The sequence below is a fragment of the Amyelois transitella genome, chromosome 25, assembly GCF_032362555.1.
Source record: "Amyelois transitella isolate CPQ chromosome 25, ilAmyTran1.1, whole genome shotgun sequence".
In the NCBI taxonomy this organism is placed as follows: Eukaryota; Metazoa; Arthropoda; class Insecta; order Lepidoptera; family Pyralidae; genus Amyelois; species Amyelois transitella.
The window spans coordinates 6,085,462-6,110,001 of NC_083528.1; the positions used below are offsets into that span (position 1 = coordinate 6,085,462).

A 24,540-nucleotide genomic window follows, 5' to 3' on the forward strand; every position below is an offset into this window, starting at 1 on the left:
TAAAAAAAATTAAAACATGTCAAATTTCGATTCGGTAGAGAAGCCGTGTTGTGTGTTGCGATATTTATCATGGCATAGAAAGAAATGCTTTCATTGAACCATTTGTATCCAGTTTGATTCTGAATCAACATTCGATTAACGTCGTCAAACAACAGTGTCATGTAATAATTCTGTGCCGTTGAATAGTGAAAAGGAGTGATAAATGGCGAATATTTTAGTGCAACTGTGCATTCTGTGATTGTGGATATGGACCGTCGGTGTTCTCAGTCCGTACGGACGCTGGTTTTCGACGATTCAGATTGTGATCCTCCGAAAGCCGGCCAGAAGGACTTGTCTTCGGTCGGGGCGCCTTCTTCCCTCAACCAGAGCGCAGAAGGTCGGTGCAGTCAACATAAATAAACATAGGGCACGATATGTGTGGGTCAATAAAAGCATTTTCGTTTTGTTTTCAAGGTTTATCTGTTCAGCTGTCAATTTAATTGCGAAGGCGTGAACTAAAGGTTCTTGTTTATTGGTGGAATTATTTGTAGGCACGACATGTATCTTTGGTATTATTTTTCTACTATGATAAATCTTGTGGGTATTACAAAACTGGTTGGCTTTTGTTGTCCCTGGCTTTGATCTGTTATGTATTGTATGTTTGTTTATTTAAAGTTAAAATGGTAATGTATGGGTGTTATATCTTCTACCTTCAAAAATATAAAAAAATATATATAAATATAATAAATGTATAGGGGACAAATAACACAGATTGAGTTAGCCTCTTAGTAAGTTCGAACTTGTGATCTTGATCTTAGTGTAGTCTAGATTTAATTTAGAGTTAACATTTCCATAGTCATCTTTTACGGTATCCACAGTAGTGATGAATTCATTCTATCTATATCCATTGGGATTTAAATTTTACACCTATGTCTTTTTCTCTGTTGAAGGGAATGTCATATCACATATTTATTCAGTATGGGTGAAGACAGAGTCAATTATATCTCTCCTTGATTGACTTTTGCAATCTGCAGACTTAGAATTTTCTAGGGTGAAATGAAACATTTGGTAATTTTTTTTTGCTTCAGGTTTTTCTAGCCCAATTCAGATTGTATGTTCTTTATCTCTTGCAGGGTAAACAGAGCCACTCTCTCTCTCAAATCAAAAAGTCTGTAAGACCATGTTCAGCTGTATGGCTTACTGATGAGATTCAAATAGTGACAGGTTGCTTGCCCATCGCCTAAAATAAGAATCCCAAATTTATAAGCCAATCCCTTAGTTGCTTTTAATGACATTGATGGGAAAGACATGGAGTAGTCCTTTTTTATTGGTGCAGGAACCTTGGGAGAGGCTAAGCCAGGGAGAAGAACTGTATAGTAATCAGTCAATCTGTTTCTTTTTTTATATATGTATGATAAGGATGATTCCAATTTTTATCACTACAGCATTATTTCATTTCTCATTAAAAATAACTTCTCAGACAGGAAATGTGTGGTATTGTATGTTTGTTGTGACATCATTATCCTTTTGAAAATGTCTTATGAATCATATGTGCATCAACCACCTTTATTTTCCAACAACTAGTTATCAAGATATCTATGGATATTTTATTATATCTGTTGTATGCGTGACAATATATTTACATTATTGTTATGCTTCTGTCACTATGTCTGCATGATGCATTCAAGAGGAAGGTTTATATTGTATTAATGCTACCTGTATGAATCCAGGGTGGGTCGCTAGTAATTTCCATTACAAATTTAGGTAATATTTTTCATACATACATAAATCATAATCTTAATAAAAAAATAAATAATTTGAATCTTAATTCTATCATTAAGCCAAACAGCTAAACATGGCCTCTCAGTCTTTTGACGACTGTTGGCTCTGTCTACCCCACCCGCAAGGTGTCTAGACATGATTATATGATATATTACATATATAAAACACGCCTCTTTATACAGGGGTAGACTTCATCTTTCCACTTGCCACGATCTCTGCATACTTCCTTTGCTTCACCCTCATTCGTAACTTTCTTTATGCAAGCTCGGCGGTTTGGGGTAGTAATAACATCTACCTATTACTGCTTCCATAGCGAAAGTGTATTGTTTTGTTCAGCTTATATCAACAGTATTAAATTTGTGGACCAAATATCAGTATGTATTTGCAAAACAGCCGAACAATGCCTGAATTGCATATTTACTAAACTAGGTTCGGTTCTTTAGTACCTAAAGACGAACTATGGTTATGCCTAGGTACGATCGCGTTCATATCTGCAGTCATAGTTTTAAAATTCTTACGGGTTAAAATAGCGTGCACTGTGGTTCCAATAGATACACACACACATGCATATTTAAAAAGAATAAATATTTCATCAAATGAATACGGTCTTTAAAACCAATGATTACTAAGAAAAACAGTTTATTATTCTATGACATAATAACATAACAAAACAGAAAGAGACGGTAATCAACGATGGCCGAACTGGGCCCGATAATTGTCGATCGAGATATCGTCGTCTCTCATTATTTGCATAAGATTTGCCTATAGATGGAAGCCTGCGACTGCCAGACTTATGACATTTCAATAAGGTTGAAAGTTTATCTGCACACGACCCTAACGTAGGTAGTGGTTCCTTTGAAAGTTATTGGGTAGCAATTTTATTACTTGTGTGAGCAAGTGAGATCTAAGATATATTAGATAATCTCGCTTGCTCACACTCGCTTGTTCTAGTTACTAGCGTTACTTGGATTTCGAAGTTATTCAAGGAATTTTTTTTCCTATTAAAAAAAAATTGTGTTACTGACAATTTTTAATGTTTCAAGGTGCCATTTGAACTAAGTAACTGACTGACTAACTAACTGATATCTAAGAATTACAAACACGGAAAGTTGTCTTCAAACACGGAAATCAGCAAGAAATATTAAACAAGAGGGAGAAAATAAAACATTCAATAATTAAAATTAGTAAATTTTATTGAAACAGTTTACCTATAGTTTTGTTTACATATTGATGATTATATAAAGCTATACATACAACATATTACACTAATTGTATCATCTACTTATCTCCTGTTATTAAGGTTACAGCTTAATTATTCGTTTTCATAAAGAAAAGATATTGAAGCTGTCCTTAAATACTATCTAAGTAATTAGTAGTTTTAATATAAACTGGCAGAACCTTTCACGCACTATATGGACTCGATGCACAGGGCACAAATGATATTGTTGGCATATCATCAATCGGATAAATATACCGCACAGTTGGTAACATGGTTTCTTCCAGCACTTGCACATAATGAGCAGCTGTAGCGCGTCCTGCTATCCACACCTGTTCCCCAGGTCCAGCAGCACTCATCCAGCCCCACATATTTACAGATATGTGTCCAGACTCCATATTTGGCACAATATTTTTTTCTTCATACCGAGTTGCATTTCTTCGCCATAAATGAAGCCTACCGTGTAGTGATGACATAAACGAACTTTTCGTCCGTAAATACCGCTTCTTTCCAGGCAAAATCCAAATACTGCCCAGCAAATTCTAAACGTCTTTGCTTATTTATTTCGGATAAATACGGCTTTCTTGCTGGCTGTCTGTGGTGTAGTCCCTCACGATGCAAACTCGACGAACAGTAACCACTAATGTGTCGAACTGTTCCGCAAATATTCTGGTCGGTATGAAGCCATTATTTTCGTACTGTTCCACCATGGATCTCCGCTGTGTGGCTGTCGCTGTGTTGATTATTAGCGGACGACGGTCGCTGCGCGGTCGACTTTTTACACTACCCTCTTCTTGATGGCGCGTTACCCAACGTTTCACCGCTTGTTGTTTATTGTGTTATTTGTGTGAATGTGTGAGTGGTAGCAGCGGTGCAAGCTATAAAGTTTTGCGAACTATGACTGCAATTATGAACGTGACCGTACATTGTAACAAGAAATTAGGTATTCAGGTCACCTTTTATGATTACCTTTATTCACTATGTTTGTTTTTTTTTACACTATGATTAGTTCTACCTGTGTATTGTTTACACTTAAGGTGTTTGTTAAGGCAATAAATAAATAAATAAATATATACGGGACAAATTACACAGATTGAGTTAGCCTCGTAGTAAGTTCGAGACTTGTGTTACGAGATACTAACTCAACGATACTGTATTTTATATTAAATACTTATATAGACAAACATCCAAAACCCATGCCAATCAGAAAAAGTTCTTTTCTCATCTTGCCCTGGCCGGGATTCGAACCCGGGACCTCCGGTGTCACAGGCAAGCGTACCACCGTTGCGCCACAGAGGCCGTCAAAAAGTAAGGTACAAAGGTATTTGTTAAGGCCCTCTTTTATCTTTGCGTGTTCCCGGTTGAACCCTCCACAACAGTGCTTGAGGCAAGAAGTCGGCCTTCCGACGTTTCTCTACTCAGATTTAACTCCTCAGGCTCGGAAATTAGGCTTTCGCAGGCACTTTTTTACGTCATTTTCCATTTCAATCATATAAATTAAATTAATACTATAAAGTTGAAGAGTTTGTTTGTTTGAACGCGCTAATCTCAGTAAGTACTGGTTCGAATTGCAAAATTCTTTTAACATCACGATGCAATTTTAGGGAGCGAAGAAACAATGGGAAATTTGAAAAAAAAAAAATATTCATCCTTAAGGCCTTTAATGTTGACCAAAATAACTATTCCACGCGGACAAAGTCGCGGGCACAGCTAGTGTAATATATTAGTATTTGTCAAAAAGCTACAAACTACTTATGTCAAACATTTTGCGTCGCCCCTCGAACCAAAATCACAGAAGGATCAAGTTCCTTTGCACGCGACTGTACATGCTATAATAGTCACCTTACGTTATCGTCACCGACGGTACCGGTGCATACCGAAAAACAGGCGAGATGTTATGTATATTATATGTTTAAATGGATTTTCATGGCAAGAGTGAATATTATTCGAGCTTGCGTTCATATAAAAATGATGATAATTTTCGTATTCGCTTCACTTGTCTTCCAAATCATTTGGAAACATTCTTGAAACCCTAACCCAATTTAGAAAGTATAAAATTAATGGCGAAGTGTGGATGAAATTAGTAAAAACGCTGATAACCATCTCAGTGGGTTGGTTCGTGGGTCGGGTTTGGCAGGAAGGTGCGGCTTATGTTTGCGATGATTATTGTGTGCTTCTACCATTCTACTAGAGATGGGCAAATGCCCGGGCATTTAAGGGAAATGGGAAAATTCCCAATAGATGCCCATATGTTCCTTCCCTTTGGGCATGTATCTGGGCATTTATTGGGAATTTTCCCAATTTGTCTTAAATGGGAAAGAGGCGTGATTTTATGTATGTATGTTGTCTTAAATGCCCGGGAATTTTCCCATCTCTGCATTCTACTAATTGACATAAAAATAATTTATTTTTACCCCATGTTGATTGGTAAACCTCGCTGATTTCGTTTGTAACGCGATAACTTCGTAACCGTTGGTCTAATTTTGATAAAAGTTAATACCTAGGTATGACATAGCAGGTACCCATTGCCGCGATTTATTCTACACTAATATCTAGATTGTAAAACTTCGCCAACTATACATTTAAGTATATAAAAAAACCTAGGTATGTAAGATCTGTCATATCAGCACATATCCTAAAAGAAGAATTCCCAGTTTATAAGCCTACCCCTTAGTCGCCTTTTACGACATCCATGGAAAATAAATAGAGTGGTTCTATTCTTTTTTCTATTGGCGCCGGGAACCACACGGCTCAATGGCACAGTGCAATGATGTAAAAAAACAAAATGTAAACCACGACCTTCATAATTGAATCGCGTAGCATATAATCGAGAAATGGATACACTAGGTTATGCGTACGTATGATTTATTATTACGAAATCCTTAATACAATTCGATAAAGTTCATAATTCAATGTTATATATATGTGGGAGATAGTTTCTGTGTAGGTCTAGTTTCGATAGAAATTATTACAGTCACCTTCATATCGAATCACCCCACATGGAACTCGGGTGAATGACGCCGTAATAGATGTTTGTGGTTCCTGGCACCAATAGAAAAGAGAATAGGACCACTCCATCTCTTCCCCATGGATGTCGTAAAAGGACTAACTGCTTGTAAACTTGGAATTCTTCTTTTAGAGGATGGGCAAGCAACCTGTCGCTATTCTGAATCTCAATTTTATCATTTAGCCATACAGCTGAACGTGGCCTTTCAGTCTTTACAAGCCTGTTGGCTCTGGCTTCTCCGCAAGCGATATATGTACGTGATTTTATGTATGTAGGTATGTAATAGAGGCGCATCTGCATTGAATTTGAGTAGCTTGATGTGGTGTTGACTGTACCTATGTGACACACATTTACTGACAGTCGGAAAAAGTCGAGTCATTTATAAATTGTACAGTTGGCGTTGTAAGCAATTAATAATGAGATATTTTCAAGAATCACTTACGTAGTACGTTACTTATTTCATTTGACTTTACCTTATTTTGAGAGCTCATAAAAGTCCATTGCTGGACTAAGGCCTCCCCAGAATTGGGGAGATTTTACCCGTAGTCACCACCCTGGGCAGACGGGATCGTACCTCCGGGTTTTCTGGTCAGTGATTCTGGACTATATTGTCATATCAGCTTAGGCGGTACTGCTGCCCACCTCGTGCTTAATCCCTTAATCGCCTCTTACGATACCCACGGGAAGATATGGGGTGGTGCTATTTTACTGCTGGCAGCACATGTCATGACTATGAGTTCATTGACTATGTCTTGGAATACTTTTAGGCGATGGGCTAGCCTAGCCTAACTTGACACTATTTGAATCTCAATTCCATCATTAAGCCAAACAGCTGAACATGACCTTATAGACTTTTCAAGATTGGCCTTTCACTGTTTTCCGAGATTGTCGGCTCTGCCTACCCCGTGAGGGATAAAGTCGTGATAATGAAATACATACATATAGTCACGTCTATATCCCTTACGGGGTAGGCAGAGCCAATAGTCCAGAAAAGACTGAATGGCCACGTTCAGCTGCTCGGCTTAATGATGGAATTGAGATCCAAATAGTGATTATATGTATGTATGTAAGTATATACATGTTTTGTGGAACTGGGGCGTGGGTGCCGACTGGGCGTTTCTTGGGATTAAGAACCTTTCACTGACATTATGAATTTATGTTATCTTATTAGCCAGCCACTTGCAAAGTTTCTAACGCAAATATTATATCTATATCAATAACTAGCTGTGCCCGCGACTTCGTCCGCGTGGAATAGTTATTTTGGGCATCATTGAAGCCCTCAACGATGAATAATTTTCCCCGTTTTTTTTCACATTTTCTTTTATTTCTTCGCTAAAGCCTTCCTCGATAAATGGTTTATTCAACACATTATATCATATTCAATTCGAACCAGTAGTTCCTGAGATTAGCGCGTTCAAACAAACAAATTCTTCAGCTTTATAATATTAGTACAGATAGAAATTTAATAAGTATTGTTTTTGGTTTATTTTACCAGGTATTGCAAAATGACGATTATAATTTTTATACTTACTATGTCTGTATGTGTATCTGTTTGTACCTTGTGACATTAATGAAAATCTCTCCCATCTTTTGTTCTCTCTTGGCTGCTGCGGACCCGGGGTCCATTATCCAATATTTTAATCTCCACTTTTTCCGGTCTCTCGATATTTTATTATTTAGGCATTTATTTTAAAACTTCATTGCACCAAAAATATATATATTCAAAGGCCGGACTTAATGTCGTTTGGCATTCTCTACCAGTCTACCAGCTGACCAAACAGAAAATAAAGTGCACATGCATACCTACTGCAAAATACATACATTACAAACAAAATAAATAAATACATACTCAAAATACATTATAAATATGAATACATATACATACATAAAACATCAAATCTTGGTTCTAAATGTATTAGCTCGCTTATTGCTGGAGAAATCGATGGCAAAAGGTAGTCGTAAACTTTTAAGATTTTTATAGCTAAATGTCTGCACTGTGCCTACTATAAAAGCCTATATTTTGACCAGCCTAGATAAAAACTAGATTTCATTCATTAGTATACACACGCTCTGATTCCTTCTTAACTTGTCCCATTGTGGTATCTTGTGAAACTTTGTTAACTAAAATCATAAGGATGCTTATCCACTTAATATAAAAATATTCTATGTTATGACGAAGAAATTTACGTGGTCATTTTAAAATATCAAACGAGAAAGATTAATTAAAAACTATAAACACACAAAATTATAAGGTTATTTATATATTAAAAGAGTTATGAATGTGGATGAAGCGAAAGAAGAATGCAGGGACCCTGACAAGTGGAAAGATGTATCGTTGTTTACGCCTTCGCGAATGGACCTTGATTTTATATATGTATGTAATTTATATATGTTTTAAAAGCAAAGGAAGTATGCAGGGATCGTGGCAAGTGGAAAGAGGTAGTCTCTGCCTACCCCTCCGGGAAAGAGGCGTGAGTTTATGTATGTATGTATGTTTAATCAGGTAATATAATATTTTGTAAATTTAATGAAATGAGTGCGATGCAACAAAGTTACGTTTAGTGGATATTAAGGTTATCCAAAAATCTATGGTGGAAAAACACCTTTATGTTTTGCACGTGAATTCTTAAGTTTAATAACTTGTAACAAAGTGTTGCCAACTTGCTAAGATACTTTTTATGGTTTTTTTTTTTAATGTCGACTAGAAGTTTTTTAATTATAAGTTTACTACTTTATTTACAAGCTTTTGCAAGCGACTTTGTAATTAAGGTATTTTAAAACATAAATGCATTACGCTTATAAACATGGTTACAATATTTTTTTAATAATTCAAACCATACGTACTTATTGTAAAATATAATCATAGGGTAGGCTTTTAAACTTTTGATCCTTCGCGTAATTTAGGTAATTGCTACAAGGTTTTTTGTTATTGTGGCATGTGTTAAATTTTTACTTGATAAAGCTAATTGGGGTTGTCATTAGGCCTGTTGTTTTCCGAGATCGACGCATACAGATAGACACATCGACCTACTCAGTTAAGCCTATATCGACTTGATAACGCTCAGTAAAATGCATTTTGTCCCGGCCTCCCCGATATCGGTGTGTTGATAAAGGTTCTCAAAGCCGTGTGGAAACTTGATAGTCAGCTGTTAACATGATAACAGATGTTTAACACGACTGTCATATTATGTTGTTGACTAAATTTTTCGTTTATACTTTTTGTTACATTACTATCTAAACATTATCTATACTAATTTACTAATATGTATTATAAAGCTGAAGAGTTTGTTTGTTTGAACGCGCTTATCTCGGGAACTACTGGTTCGAATTGAAAAAATCCTTTTGTGTTGAATAAACCATTTATTAAGGAAGGTTTTAGGCTATATCCCATCACGCTGCAACTATTAGGAGCGAAGAAATAATGGAAAATGTGAAAAAAAAAACGGGGAAAATTATTAATTCTTGAGGGCTTCAATGAAGCCTAAAATAACTATTCCACGCGGACGAAGTTACGGGAACAGTAAGTGTTTATATAAATACATAAATAAATATAAATATCTTCCATTACTGAGTGACTGACAAACAGACAGACAATGCAGAGCCTCAACCGTTTCCCTAAGAAAGAGGTTTTACAAAATTCCCGCGGGAACGGCAATTGACGTGATTTCTCGTTCTGCGCAGGAGGAGCTACGTGCGTACTCCATAAAAAAGTCAAATATAAAAGTACTCATATTAAAGTCATTTAAAACTTTATTCCAAATTGTGACTCAAAATTTGTTCCTACAAACGATAGTGCGGTAACCAATCTTTAAAAAAGGAGGTTCTAACGATATATTCAAGAGAAATATGAAGAAAGATGTTCCTCACTTAGCGTGATTGTTTACAAATAATATAACCAGTAATACATGCACTTGTATAAAAGAATGGCTTCCCTCAGTGGTGTTATGTAAAACGGTTATATACCTATTAAGGGATTCATTCATTAACTACAATTTATATGTACTTCTTTCATTCTGCGTTCTTTTTTCTTTCTTTCCATATCGTTTGCAGGGGAATCATGACCAAATTAGATCATGGTTACACATCCAATTGCCTGAATGTGCAGCTGTCCTCAGGATGTTTTATCTCACCGCACTTTCCTAATCCTTTTGCATAGGTATGTGTACATAACATACATACTTATATAGGATGAATGAAAGCAGGTTGACTAAGCGGATATACAAGGACCTAGACGAACGTATCTTGATCAAATTAAAGACGTCCAGGTAAAGGTTCAGGTCAAAAGTACCCGAAACCGCCAAATTTTTATGAAGAGAGTTATGAACGTGGATGAAGCGAAGGAAGTATGCAGAGATCGTGGCAAGTGAAAAGAGGTAGTCTCTGCCTACCCCTCCGGGAAAGAGGCGTGATTTTATGTTGTGTGTACAACTCGCTGCGCCCCAGAGCTCCGCTCCCGTGGGAATTTCGGCATAATAAGTACTTAAATAATAATCATTCAAAGTTAAATGTTATTCCAGGCTATATTCTATCTGTGTACCAAATTTTATCAAAATCCGTTATTTTGCGTGTGCCGTGTGGTTCCTGCGGCAAAGAAAAAAGAATAGGACCACTCCATCTCTTTTCCATGGATGTCGTAAAAGGCGACTAAGGGATAGGCTTATAAACTTGGGATTCTTCTTTTAGGCGATGGGCTAGCAACCTGTCACTATTTGAGTCTAAATTCTATCATCAAGTCAAATAGCTGAGCGTGGCCTATCAGTCTTTCAGACCGTTGGCTCTGTCTACCCCGCAAGGGATATAGACGGGAATATATGTATGTATGTATTTTGCGTGAAAGAGTGTCTATATTATCTATAATTAAATAAATAAATTTTTTATTGATTGTTAATCACTTATATTGAAATGTTGATTGATTGCTAATCATTAACGCGTTAATCACAATTTATGCTGATACCGGCCTTGTATCCGATTTCACGCCATAAACAAACCATAGCCAATTTGGCTCACTCTACATCATAACTACTACAACGCACCTAATTGGTTCACGGCTGTTGTTGTTGCAATTAGAAATTGTGCGTATGACAGTTAAGATTTAGCGAATACATACATACATACATATGGTCACGTCTATATCCCTTGCGGGGTAGACAGAGCCAACAGTCTTGAAAAGACTGAATGGCCACGTTCAGCTGTATGGCTTTATGATGGAATTGACATTCAAATAGTGACAGGTTGCAAGCATTTCGCCTACAAGAGGAATCCCAAGTTTATAAGTCTGTACCTTAATCTGCTTTTACGACATCCATGGGAAATATATGGAGTCGTTCTAAAAACAAATTAGACCGTGAAATAAATTTAGATAGTAGATTAATATTTCCGTTTGTACTAAGAGTTTGATTAATTACGTCTTCCTCTGTTTCTTTTGTCAGCAATGCATGTTGATATGCGCTGTAGGCGGGTGTCCTCGATTTTTTTTATCAACCGATAGTATCGGAGGTTCGATGCTGGTTAACCGGGTCGTGTCGTGACAGGCAACTTTCATCAGCTGTCGTCGTGTGGCCATTAAAAAAGTAAAGACTGAGTGACGGGGTGACGGGACTCAATTTCTGATTATTGGCTCCTATTCAGCCAAACCTTGGTTATGGTAGGCTCTCAAGGTGTGTAGAATTGAAGGCCGACGGGTCACCCCGCTGGCCGCTCCGTGGAGAGCGGCCGAGCCGAGGCCGCCGTGGAAGCGGCCGCCGCGTCAGGAATATGAGCGAGGGCAGCTCACACTCCTGGCAATGAAGCGGTAGGCGATGGCACCGTGTGGTTTTAGTGGGTTCAAGCCCCACATAACCCGTCCGGCTTCCCGTAGCCGGCCGGGTAGACGAAGGTCTTTCCACACGTAAAAAAAAAAAAAAAAAAGGCTCTCAAGGTGTGGTTAGTGGTAGTTCGCGTATTATACATATTTTTTGTGCAATATAGTTTTTAATAAATAAATTAAACAAAAAATGTGATATAATCGGCACTCGCGACTCGAGTTATTTTCATTCAGTGATTTTAGTAAGAGAAGAAATAGAGTCAAAATTGTAATTTTTTTCATTGACTGTCTTGTGCTAAGCATTTAATCAATTTTTTTGCTGTTGATTTTTTATTTTATTTTTCCTAGATTTAACATACTGGAGTTAAAAAAAAATACTTAACAAATAGAAATATAAAACAAAAATAAATAATACAAGGAAAGTGTGGATAGAAAGGTCGGAGTGGGAAGACTAGATGAACCTGTTTTATGTAGGTATGTAAATTTTTTTACTGGCTCACCTTAGGGAATTATAAAGTATCAGAGCTGTCACATAGTATATAGTTTGATACAAATCATTGAAAACCTTTTCTGTGCAGTCCACTGTACGCCCGTATACAACAATTTGATTGTAAAAAACTTATGTCAAAACAGCGAAAAATGAAACTACAATAACAACGTTACACAAGAATAGAAATTTTGACCCTAAGCTCTAGATTTCAATGTCAGTAGTAAATTTTATGCAATCTTTGGTTGTTGCTAGCCGTATTTTTGGGACATTCTGTCTTCCTCATCATCCGTCTTGTGTACCTCCCTGAACAGAGGCCGTAGTGCGCCTATGACCACCATCCTGGATTGAGTAACTCAGGATTTTATAACATGGGTCATACTGATGATGGTGTAAACTCTCCAAAACTACCTGCCGCCTTTCAGGTTTCTATTATCTGTAATTTAGATTTCGCAATAGATTTTTCGCTTTCTTTAAAATTCAATATTGGATTAGGCATTTGTCTTCTATCTCACCTAATGCTAAGTGACGATGAAGACGAAGATGTTACGCCTATCCAAGAGAGAACCCATTTAGTTCTACTGTACAATGTTCGCGGACAGTACTTGTCTTTTCATAAGCTGATAAAAGTTTATCTGTTGTGGCTCTTTGAGGCCTTCCTTAATACGTTTCCACTTGTTTATTATTATATATCGGATCCACGTGGAAATGTACGTCAAAATATGCTATCGAAGTAGGCGTATCGCAATTTAAAAACAAAATATTTGGAACCACGCCGAGAGAGCAAGTTATTTTGATCGGTGCAGGAATGCGTGGATTGCATCTGTATTGGCTGTCTAGCCTTATATGATGCGCTTTGGTAACGTTGCCGAGCCGTATTGGATATCATGCAACGAGAAAGGAACGCCGGGAATGTATCGGTTGCATGTACAGTTGTGGAGACAAGCGTTTTTGGAGGATTATAAAATTTGTTTTTAAGCAATTGCGTCAGTAGATTATTTTTTATAAATATGTACACGTATGTATCACGCTCTGCTGTCTCTCTTATTGAAATTCACAAATATTATATGGAATGGTGCTTTTTTTGTATGTTCCACTAAGCTGATTTAGTCCTAGGAGTTATAGTGATTGCACGCGTAACATTTAACAAATTCTCACTAAGATTACACATAAATTTATTGCCCTGTCAACGATCTAACGCTTGCTTATCCTGTATAATAAGGTTTGTAAACATTTGAACAATTATTTCATGCATAAAGGCTTAAAACCTAATGCCTGAAGGGTAAGCCAAGAGATAATTTTGAAGGTTATATTTTAGAGACTACAGTTGACAATGCCGCTTTCGTAGATGACTGTATTCTTTCTTTACAAACATAAAGTTGACATTTAATTGGAATATTCATTATGTATAATGATTTCGCAAGAGATCTTTTTTGAAATGAGTAGTGACAAAAATAGTTTTTTTTGATAAATTAAGGAATACCTCCGAAGATATATTTGATGATATGCATCGGAAAAGAGCCTTTGGATCAAAAGACATAGTTTCTTTCTCTTTAAGTTTTCAATATGTCTTTAGCTTATAAAAATTTACGAACATTGCTCGGAAAGATTTCGAGCCAATGGACCAGGTGAGTCTTTAAATTGAACCAGGGCCGACATCGGCAGTAGAGTCTGATCCTCGCAAAGAAGGGTTGATGACTTCCCAAGACACAGAGGCCATGATTTAATTAGACGTGGAAAACACCGCCACTAATTGAAAGATCAAGGCGGGATTTAAAAGAGGCCACCTGCATGGAGAGTTTTTTTTTTAAACATTCGGTTGAGTGATCAATAGCCGGTATTTGTACTACGGTTAATTATTTTGAAAAATGAAATGAAAAAGTTGAAAATGAAAAAGTTTATTTGTTTAACTCCTATACAGTATCTCAGTTTGAATGGGATCTCCATTTAAGTGTGTGTGTGTGTGTTTATTTTATTGTGTAGTAATAAACGCCAATTAATTTGATTTAATCCATTGGACGTTAACATTTTTCTGTTTGAGTGTACACGTCCCTTTAATTATATTGAACTAAATGTAATTAAGATCACGTTCTGATTAACGACTTACATTTATTTTGTTTAGTAGCTACTAGTTACCTACTGCTGGATATTAGTTGTGATTTATTTTCGATGTCGAATTAAAACTAATTATTATGAACTACATCAGTAGTAAAATTTCAGTCACCGATGAGGCTGTAAAAATGGTTGAATATTATAGTAGGAAAATTGATTATCGTTTGAAAAACGTCGACTCGCCAAGAAAAAGTATAATTGCAAATTGTGCATAGTTATTGTCGGGCGGGAGTAATGATTTTTCTCGACCGCCACCAAAGGGAAGATCTCAATAAGTCATGGACTTGGGATTTTGTTCCTGTATAAAATGTTGGAAAGGGGGTTTTCTGAGGAAGGTATTCAAAAGGAAGGTATCTGTAAATGCTGTTCGTGGGAAGTCGGGGCAGGTCGCTAGTATTTATATACACACGTAGACAATTTTTGTCATGTCATGTTCTCCCAAGGTATTGGGATGCGAGCCATTCGAATGCGTTGAGATGTTTGTTATTTGGCAATAGGCCTATCGAATGTTTGATCAAACATTCTGTAGGCCGGGTCCTTTGCGGCGTCTACACGTGACGCTGTTACGCATTGGAAATCCACGTAAATAATGTAACGTTTTTTGTATTTATAAACATTTATTCTAGGCGCGGCGGAGGCGTGTCATAATATTCACGAGACACAACAAAATAGTTGAGAACCATAAATAAAATATAAACGTTGTATATAGTCTATTTCTTTAGGCACTGCATCATGGTACGTGGTTTTTGTTCAAACGTACATACATAAAATCACATCTGTCACTATTTGAATCTCCATTAGCCAAAGGCTTTGCTACCCCGCAAGGGATAGAGTTCACCTGTTCGTTCAATGATGGAATTGAGATTCATATTGTGACAGTCGCTCTCTAGTGAAATTATTTTTAATGGTATATAAATTTATTCCTCTAAAAACTACTTTTTCAGTGGTCAACTAAACGCCTTGAACTGTATGTCTATTCGTTCAAACCTTACATGGTGGTTTATGGTTGAGCCCATGATGTCAATAGGATGGTGGGTGGGCCCTCTTTCGGCACAGTATACCTACACATTTTTACTGTTTGACCTCGTAACTTCGTCCATTCCAATTTTTTTTATATAAACTAGCTGTGACCGCGACTTCGTCCGCGTGGAATAGTTATTTTGGGCATCGTTGAAGCTCACAAGGATGAATAATTTTCCCCGTTTTTTTTCACATATTCCATTTTTTTTTTCTCCTTATAGTTGCAGCGTGACGTTATATACCCTAAAGCCTTCCTCGATAAATACGTAAAAATATTTTTTCAATTAGAACAAGTAGTTCAAACAAACAAACTCTTCAACTTTATAATATTAGTATAGATTGATACAACTGTTTAGCAGTGAAAGCTTATAGTTGTGAATCAAAGTATGGATGTAATTTAAACATTCTTGTATTGTTGCAGATGCAGGGAAATCAAATCGTAGCAGTAACCTGGTGCGCATGCGCCGGTCTGCGCTTGGGAAGTCGGCGCCCACCTTATCCGTCCACGTGGTAAGATTTTGAACGATATAAAATAATTCAATATACCGGGCTGTTTTTATTTAATGAGAATCCTTTTGACCTGGTTAAAAACTATAGTTCTCGTGGCATATGCGAAACACCTGTATTCATTTGTAGTTGGCGCCAAATTCGTCGATTTTTGGTAGGTGGCGTTAAATTTGACACTTTTTGTAGGTGGTGCCAAATTTATAGATGGCGTTAAAATCACGTGTGCGAAGCTGAGGGTAACAGCTAGTATAGAATAAAAAAAACATACTCTTATAGCTTCGTAACAGATAAATCACGAGAATCAAACACTACTGAATGTAAATGTAGCATTTGTGCGATACTTTCTCTGCCTGTCTGCATTTTTTGTGTAAACAAAGTCGTGAAGTGAATGAAAAGTAAACTTGCTTTTTAAAAACATTCGAAAGTTAGGGATATTATTACTGTGCAAAGCACTTAAGTTGACCTAAGCACAGTGCGAGTCAATGAAGCTAATCAATGGAATGTGCCACCATATCCCATGGATGTCGTAAAAGACGACTAAGGGCTTATAAACTTGGGGTTCTTCTTTTCGGCGATGAGCTAGCAACCCGTCCTTATTTGAATCTCAATTCCATCATCAAGCCATACATGCAGCAGAACGTGGCCTTCCAGGAAGTCTTCGAGATTGTAAGCTCTGTCTACAACATACATATACACATATATATGTATCCCGTGCGGGGTAAACAGAGCCAACAGTCTTCATAAGACTGATAGGCCACGTTCAGCTGTTTGGCTTAACTTGAGATTCAAATAATGACAGGTTGTTAGCTCATCGCCGAAAAGAAGAATCCCAAGTTTATAAGCCCTTAGTCGTCTTTTACGACATCCATGGGACATGGTGCCGGGAACCACACGGCACTTGTCTACAACGTGAGCGATAAAGACGTGATTTATTTATGTATAATCTCATTAGAAAAGTTTCTAAATCAGTCACACAGTCGGAGAGAGTAGTATTAACAGACAGACAATGCTATAATATTTATTTTTGATCGAACGTTCCCATACGTAATCAATTGAACAGGTTTTCATACATTAGTCATGTTAAAACCATAGAGGTCATATCTTTACTTTGGACTAGAGTGCGCTTCTAAATGTTTGTATACGTAGGTAGGTACGTATATTCAAAACACATTTGAGACTTTGAAAATATGCTTTTGTCCGAAGCTGGTAATTCCCACGGGAAAGAGTCATGAGATTCTTAAGACCTAAGTATTCTATCTAGTCGGTTGTGTGAATACATAATCAACGTACATATATACATAAAATCACGTCTATATCCCTTGCAGGGTAGACAGAGGTAACAGTCTTGAAAACACTGAAAGGCCACGTTCTGATCCACGGCCAGGATCTGTCTATACCGCGAAATATATAGACGTGACTATATGTATGTATGACAAATTTATAAGACTAGTTGATATATAGAAGCCATATGTGCATTCTGTGACAAAATAGTTATTAAATCAACATTTGAAACTAATCGTTCGTATTACCGGTACTTTTTTTATAGCTACAAATGCGTCATCATCATCATCATGATAATATAATTCTACGCCCAAATATAGAGGCTCGTTATATATGTATATGATTTATTTCCGCAATTTGTATTATTGTTATTTTATTTTATGCTAAACGAACACGTTTTGTTAATTTGTTTGTTTTAACTTTTTTTATTAACGTTACGCTATAATTGGTATTTAAAAATTTAAGTTTATGAATGAGTTTTGGTATCGGTATATAGGTTCGAAACTATGACGAGTATAGAATAGAATACGATAGATTTATTTTCAAAGTCGGATACAAGGTATCATTTATTGACGTCACATCTCTTAAATCTAATTATATCTACTACCTCTTCCAAAGCGCATGCTTAATACTTACTATAAAAACACTAAATAAAATTTCTAGGTGTGTATGTATGTCTGTTACCTCTTTGAAGTAAAATCTGCAAAACTCTATTTGGATGAAATTTTACTAATAAGCAAATAGTCTACAATTTAACTCCAGCAAAGCCCGGGCCGGACCTTATTTTTCTGATATAAATGCCTCGTAAAATCTCATCGTACATGCAATTGTCTCTCACATTTGCTATAACAAACCCGTCTCGAATGGAATGAATATTTTATAAGCCCTTGTTTCGTTCCACTTTTCGCTTTATCTGTAATGGAATCTTACATGTCAAATTTGACCTCAGCTCCGGGGCCCTTACTATGGGGCTCTTCAGAGCTATGGAACTCACCAGGGCACCTCGGAATTTGAACTATACATATGGTGACCCTATGTATGTATGTATAGTCTATATATCCTATATACCTTGTGGGGTAGACAGAGCCATCAGTCATGAAAAGACTGATCGGCTACTTTCAGCTATTTGGCTTAATGATAGAATTGAGATTTAAATAGTGACAGGTTGTGCCCGGCACCAGTACAAAAAGTAATAGGACCACTCCAATTCTTTCCCATGTATGTCGTAAAAGGCGACTTATGGATAGGCTTACAAATTTGGTATTCTTCTTTTAGGCGATGGGCTAGCATAGCAACCTGACACTACTCGTATTTGAATCTCAAGCCCATCATTAAGCCATACAGCTAAACGTGGCTCGTCTTCCCTGTAAGGTATAAAGACTTAATAATGATATGTATTTAACAAAATTGACTTGACAAATCAAAACAAGATTAAGGCGTGAACAAATATACATTACCTATATCGAAAAAATCTGTTTTATCTGAATAACAATCCCAAATTAATATGTCTATCAGGTAATCTCAACATGAAGGGTAAATACCATAACTCCTACTCAAAACGAGTCCAAACTAAATCGAGTTTTGGCAGAAACTTGGCCGATGGTAAATATTGTTGCCAATTTTAAATTTGAAGTGCGCGCAACGACAGCTGTGACGCGTCACAACTAAAGCAAATGAAGTCTTACTTCATAAACATAGCGTATTCTCGTTGTAGTTTTAATGGAATCCTACTGTGGATGTTTTTGTATTTCGACTAGTGAGCCCCATCGGTTCCAGCCGCGTAAAACGAAAAAGCTAACCCCCGAAGCGTGCCACGCGCGACGCCGTTTTTATCGCGCGAAAAACTATCGCTGTTTCGCTTTTTATTATGACATGGTTAGAGATGGCCGAATACCCGGGCATTTAAGGCAAATTGGGGAAAGTTCCCAATGAATGCCCAGATAAATATTGGGAATTTTCCCAATTTGCCTTAAATGACGGAGCATTTGCCCATCACTAGAAGTGGGACGGATCAGCGATAAGTTTTCGCTGCATAGAAATGGCGTCGTGCGTTTCACACCACAGGGGCTGTAACCATGACATATTCCAAATACCGCCATTAAAGATGATATTTAACTCATAGACACCTTAAGAAGTGTCAAATAAATATAGAATTAAGAATGTTTTTTTTAAACGGATATTTTTAATTTTTGTTTTTTTTTCTTATTTCACAGAAAGAGCCATGCACCGTATCCAGGCGGCCGTCGAGGCTGCCCCCACCACCACCGCATCACAGGCTTTCTCTCGTGGTGAGTACTGTCAATCTCTTTCTCTTATTGTAGCATATTTATTAATTCCCATTTGCTTTTTTACTTGGAGGCTCGAAGTTTGTTGACGGTATCATCTTCATCGCGCTGGATTCTGATTATTTTTTATTTGATTATTAAAAACTTTATTGTACAATTAAAGCTACAATACACACATACATATAAGACCTCTTTCTTGTAGACAGAGACTACATCTTGCCTCGATCCCTGCATACTTTTTCGCTTCATCCACATTCTTAAGTCTTCATGTCATCAGCTCATCGGTTTTGTGATTATTGCTTGACAGCCCGGTCTGTGACCGTGACCACGATCCAAAAGTTGCATTAATACATACATAAAATCACGCCTTCTTCCCGGAGGGGTAGGCAGAGACTACCTCTTTCCACTTGCCACGATCTCTGCATACTTCCATTAAGTACCAAGTAATCACCGGACTTACGTACCCTCTCTTGTACGGTCATTTCAAACGGAATTCGCCACCTCCTGACCTCGCTAAAGGGAACCTGACTCTAGCCAAGCGTAGGTCGTGGCAAATTTAGTAACAAAGTCTTAAAATAAAACAATTGATACGGAAATAACCGATAGGCTCCGATAACTATAGCCATCCAGCGTTCGTCTTCCGCGTCGGCCTAAAAAACCTTGGCATAAAAATAATATTCGCAAGAAAACGGGCGAAAAACTTTAAAGTTAACAACTCTTCAAAGGTCTTGGAAAATCGCGATTTTTGTTTGAACCTGAAATGTTCGTTAAAAAACCGGCCAAGTGCGACTCAGAAGGGTTCCGTATCATTATCTACATATTTAGAAAAAATACGTTTGTTGTGTGGGAAATAATTAGTTTATTTCTATTTAATTGGTTTTTTTTAAAGGTAACATGCAGCTAAATACGAGTATTATGATTTTTTTTAAATTTAAGCTTTGACCTGTTACTATTTGTTTGTTTGTTAACTCTTTATTGCACATAAAAATAAATGTAACAAATTACAAAACATTATTATTATCTGTTATTTATATTGAGCAAGAAATACAAAAAAAAAGTTTAGTCCATGAATAATCCCCTTAATATTTTTTACCTTTGTTATAACGTCAACGGAAATATGCGATTTGTGAAAATTTCAGAGTTAGTCTAGACACGACTTTAAGATCTAGACATAAGTTTCTGTGATCTCTCGTCCAAAGTGTCCCCGGTATCTCCTATTATGGGTTTGGTAGCTGGCGAGGGCCCAAGGAAAACAATATTTATTAATGACGTTATTGTTTTACAGGTTATCATACTTGTGTCTATCAATCAATAAGACCCCTACGTCTCATTTCCATGGATGTCGTAAAAGGCGGCTAAGGGATAGGCTTATAAACTTGGGATTCTTCTTTTAAGCGATCGGCTAGCAACCTGTCACTATTGGAATCTCAATTCTATCATTAAGCTTAACAGCTGAACGTGGCCTATTAGTATTTTCAAGACTGTTGGCTCTATCTACCCCGCAAGGGATATAGACGTGATTGTATGGATGTATGTTTGTATCAATCAATCAATATAAAACTCTTGCGTTACTTGAGTGACTGATAGATAACGCACCAAAACTATTGGGTGTAGTAGCCTGTTTATACGAATCAAGTGACGAAGTGGCTAAGTTAATTTTTACTAAATTATAGCGTGTAAGTAATCACTTAATCGGTCATTAGTTACAAGTTTTTTAAGTAGTTAATTAATTGCTTGAATGGATTAGTAGAAACGAATCGAGTCTGTTAGTGTTTATAGGGCCACGCATATTATGTATAGTATGCGTGGCCCTAATTAAATTGATATTTAGTGCGTCAACTAAAATGTCATTTAGTGAAGTAAATAGTAAATCACTTATGATTATGAACTTTATACATAAAAACCTTATTATTTATAGCTCGTGTAAACCGTCGAGTAGGTACTTAACATTAACTTATTTTCTTCGTCACTAAATAACTAGATACGTATAAACAAGTTATAAGAAGCTTTAATTAGGCATGTGTTTTTCTTAGAAAGTGCGGGGGCACGAAGTGAAGTAGGTACTAATAAAACATGATATCCGGAAGTTGTTTTTATTGGAACCGAATAAACACCAATTTCGTTTATTTCTTTTGCCTCGTAGCAAGGCACGCGCGACGCCATTTTTATCGCGCGTATAACTATCGCCGTTCCGTTTCACTTCATAATAAAAAGCGATACAGCAATAGGTTTTCGCGCGATGAAAAGGGCGTCGCGTGCGCTGGGCTACGGCGGGTCCCTGTGCCTTAAATATTACTTTTCTTTTTCAAATTCAATTTTTTTATTCATTTTAGGATTCTTCCTATCGCTTAATAATTGTCATATCTTTTGTTTTCACAACATTGGTTGTCGTCAAATAACTTAAAACTAAGAAAGAAAGAAACTAATTTACTTAAAACTAAGTTTACTGCCGCTTCCAAAGCGAATAAATTCAAAACTACTGAACGGATTACAGTATAATATCTAATTATTCGTTACAGACATAATATCACACATACCAATCACTTCTCATCTTAGTATACAGTATGTTTCTATTTTTGCGGTATTTGTAACACAATGATATGTGTTAAATCATAACATATTGATTTCATGTGTCATCTCTGCGGTAGATGAAGGTCGTGTTTAGTTCTAGGATTACTCAGATTGTATAATATAACAGTTTTGTAATATTTATAGTGCGGTAATAATGTGGAATGCAAATGTGTGATTCAAACATATATGAATTGAAATAAATTTATTTGCTGGCAAACATACAAAAAATACAAGTGAGTGTTGGGACATGCTACAAGATAAACTGCCTCTTGCCTTTATCTCATCGCTCTGTAGAGGAGCCCGGGGTATGCCATTGACCATGGATCCTGGATTGGGCGAGTCAGGTTTTTACACTAAGCGACTTCCATCTGATCAAAAAATTTCATGGTGTTTGTTTTTTTTGAAGATCTGTTCTGATCTTCAAAAAATATGAAAAAAAATAACAAAAATCAATTTACATAATAAAATGGTAAGAAAGAAATGTAGTGTAAGTTCATTTATTTTTTTTACATTAAAACATAGTAAGGCGATAAAGAGACAGTAATAAAGTAAGAATTAGAAGAAAAAAACAGTGCATATTGCAAAAGTCAATTGAGAGATAGGCTAATAACTCTGGATTCTTAATTAAGGCGATGGGCTAGCAACTTGTCATTATTTATATCTCAATTCCATCATTAAGCCATACTTAAACTTGCATTTCAGTCTTTTCGAGATTCCTGGCTGTGTCCTACCCGTAAGGAATAAAGACGTGATTATTTGCACGTATCTATACTAATATTATAAAGCTGAAGAGTTTGTTTGTTTGAATAAGCGCGCTAATCTCAGGAACTACTACTAGTCCGAATTGAAATATTCTTTAATATAATGGAAAATGAAAAAAAAAAGCGAGAAAAATTATTTATCCTTGAGAGCTTCAATGATGCCCAAAATAACTATTCCATGTGGACGAAGTTGCAGGCACAGCTAGTGTTTAAGGCTCCTTCGCGAAACTCTATAAAAGGCTTCCCCTTGAGCCTATAACGCTGTATGTATTGCTCTAGAAAGGTAGCTTTATGGCCACTTACACGATCAGACATCAGCGTATCGTTAGAGCGAGATGATTGTGTAACTGAGACAGAGATGGTCATGTTAAGGGGAAGTAGGTACTTGTTTGTTTGTAAACTCTTTATTGCACATAAAAACAAAATATAACAAAATTTGAAACTGTACTTTTTAAGAAACGCTTTTCCGAGTGTCTGGAATAGGTGTATAAAAAATAATTAAAAAGTTGGAACGTTTTTTTTTAAAGCCTCATTATATTTAATTATAAAAAAATCTGTACATTTGAGTTCATGCTAGTCTGTTGGCGAAGAAAATACATAGTATGCCATCTAGTTTCCGCACAGATTGACAAATCTATACTTATAATAAATTTGTAGAATGGCAATTCTGTAGGATAATTCTTTAGCACCCTGGGCACAACTCTAAATACTTTTTATGTAGGAAAAATATTACCATAGCAGTTTAATCAACTACAGATATCAGACGCTGGTGTAAAGGTAAGAGACACATATTCACAATCCACAGTCGTGGGTTCGAGTCCTGTCAGTGATATTTTTACTACGCTTTTATTAGCTTGGGTTGTATGTATGTATGTATGTAACGGAATCTTTGAGCTTAATTTTCACTGGTTTCTAAACGTCTGATCAACTTGGAACTTTGCACACGTATCAAGGACCGATGACAATGCAATATTTTGATAAGAGTTTCTCATTATCCTTATTAAAACTGCCAGGATTAATAAATTCATTTTTAGATCCTTCGTATGAGAGTAAGAGAGACAGAGATAGCACCAGTGCCAGTAATCTCCATACAAGAAACCAAGAAGTTCTGACGTATAATGAGTCCAAAAAGAGATGTAATATATTTCCATATAATGTTACTATTAACCTGAGGCTTTTTTATTTCATCGCATCGCTCCATTTAGAATTACCATCGGAAACAATGGTAGAATTAGTAGAATATTTTAAAACAATAAAAAATATATAAGTAATAAAACAAAAGTAATAAATGAAAATTGAACAACTAAATTTACAATAATACAAGAATGAAGTTACTACCTACAGAACTTTGCGATATTAAATAGGTATTTATCATATAAATGCAATTCTTGAATTAACATTAGGTATCTTTTGCCTATTTATAATAGCAACACTGTAATACTCGTTTGGAAAATGAGTGACAGTTTATTTATGTCAAATAAGTTTTGCAATAAGTTTTGAATTCGATTCGAACACCTGTAAACTTTTTTTCTGTTTTTTTTTACCGGTGCCTGTGTATTTACCTATTTGCACTTTGTTTTGTGCTGATAACTTGTCGTTATTTGGAGTTTGGAATCTTCCGTTGAGTCGAGCTTTGTTCTTCCGGATATTCGTGTGATTTTATCATCTGAGATTGGACTCTGACTGTGTTCACTGTGTTGTGCAGATATTTTGAGATAGGACTCCTGTA

At 36.4% G+C, this 24,540-nt stretch overlaps 1 protein-coding gene across 1 annotated transcript in view; it reads left to right on the forward strand.

Moving 5' to 3' along the window:
- Positions 1-24,540, forward strand: part of LOC106139649 (microtubule-associated serine/threonine-protein kinase 3) — a 72,451-nt gene continuing 47,911 nt past the window's right edge. Inside the window, exons 1-3 of the mRNA XM_060951539.1 lie at positions 1-376; positions 15,828-15,916; positions 19,408-19,482. Of these exons, the coding sequence (XP_060807522.1) occupies positions 247-376; positions 15,828-15,916; positions 19,408-19,482 (294 nt within the window). The 5' untranslated portion in view covers positions 1-246. The remainder of the gene's footprint in view (positions 377-15,827; positions 15,917-19,407; positions 19,483-24,540) is intronic.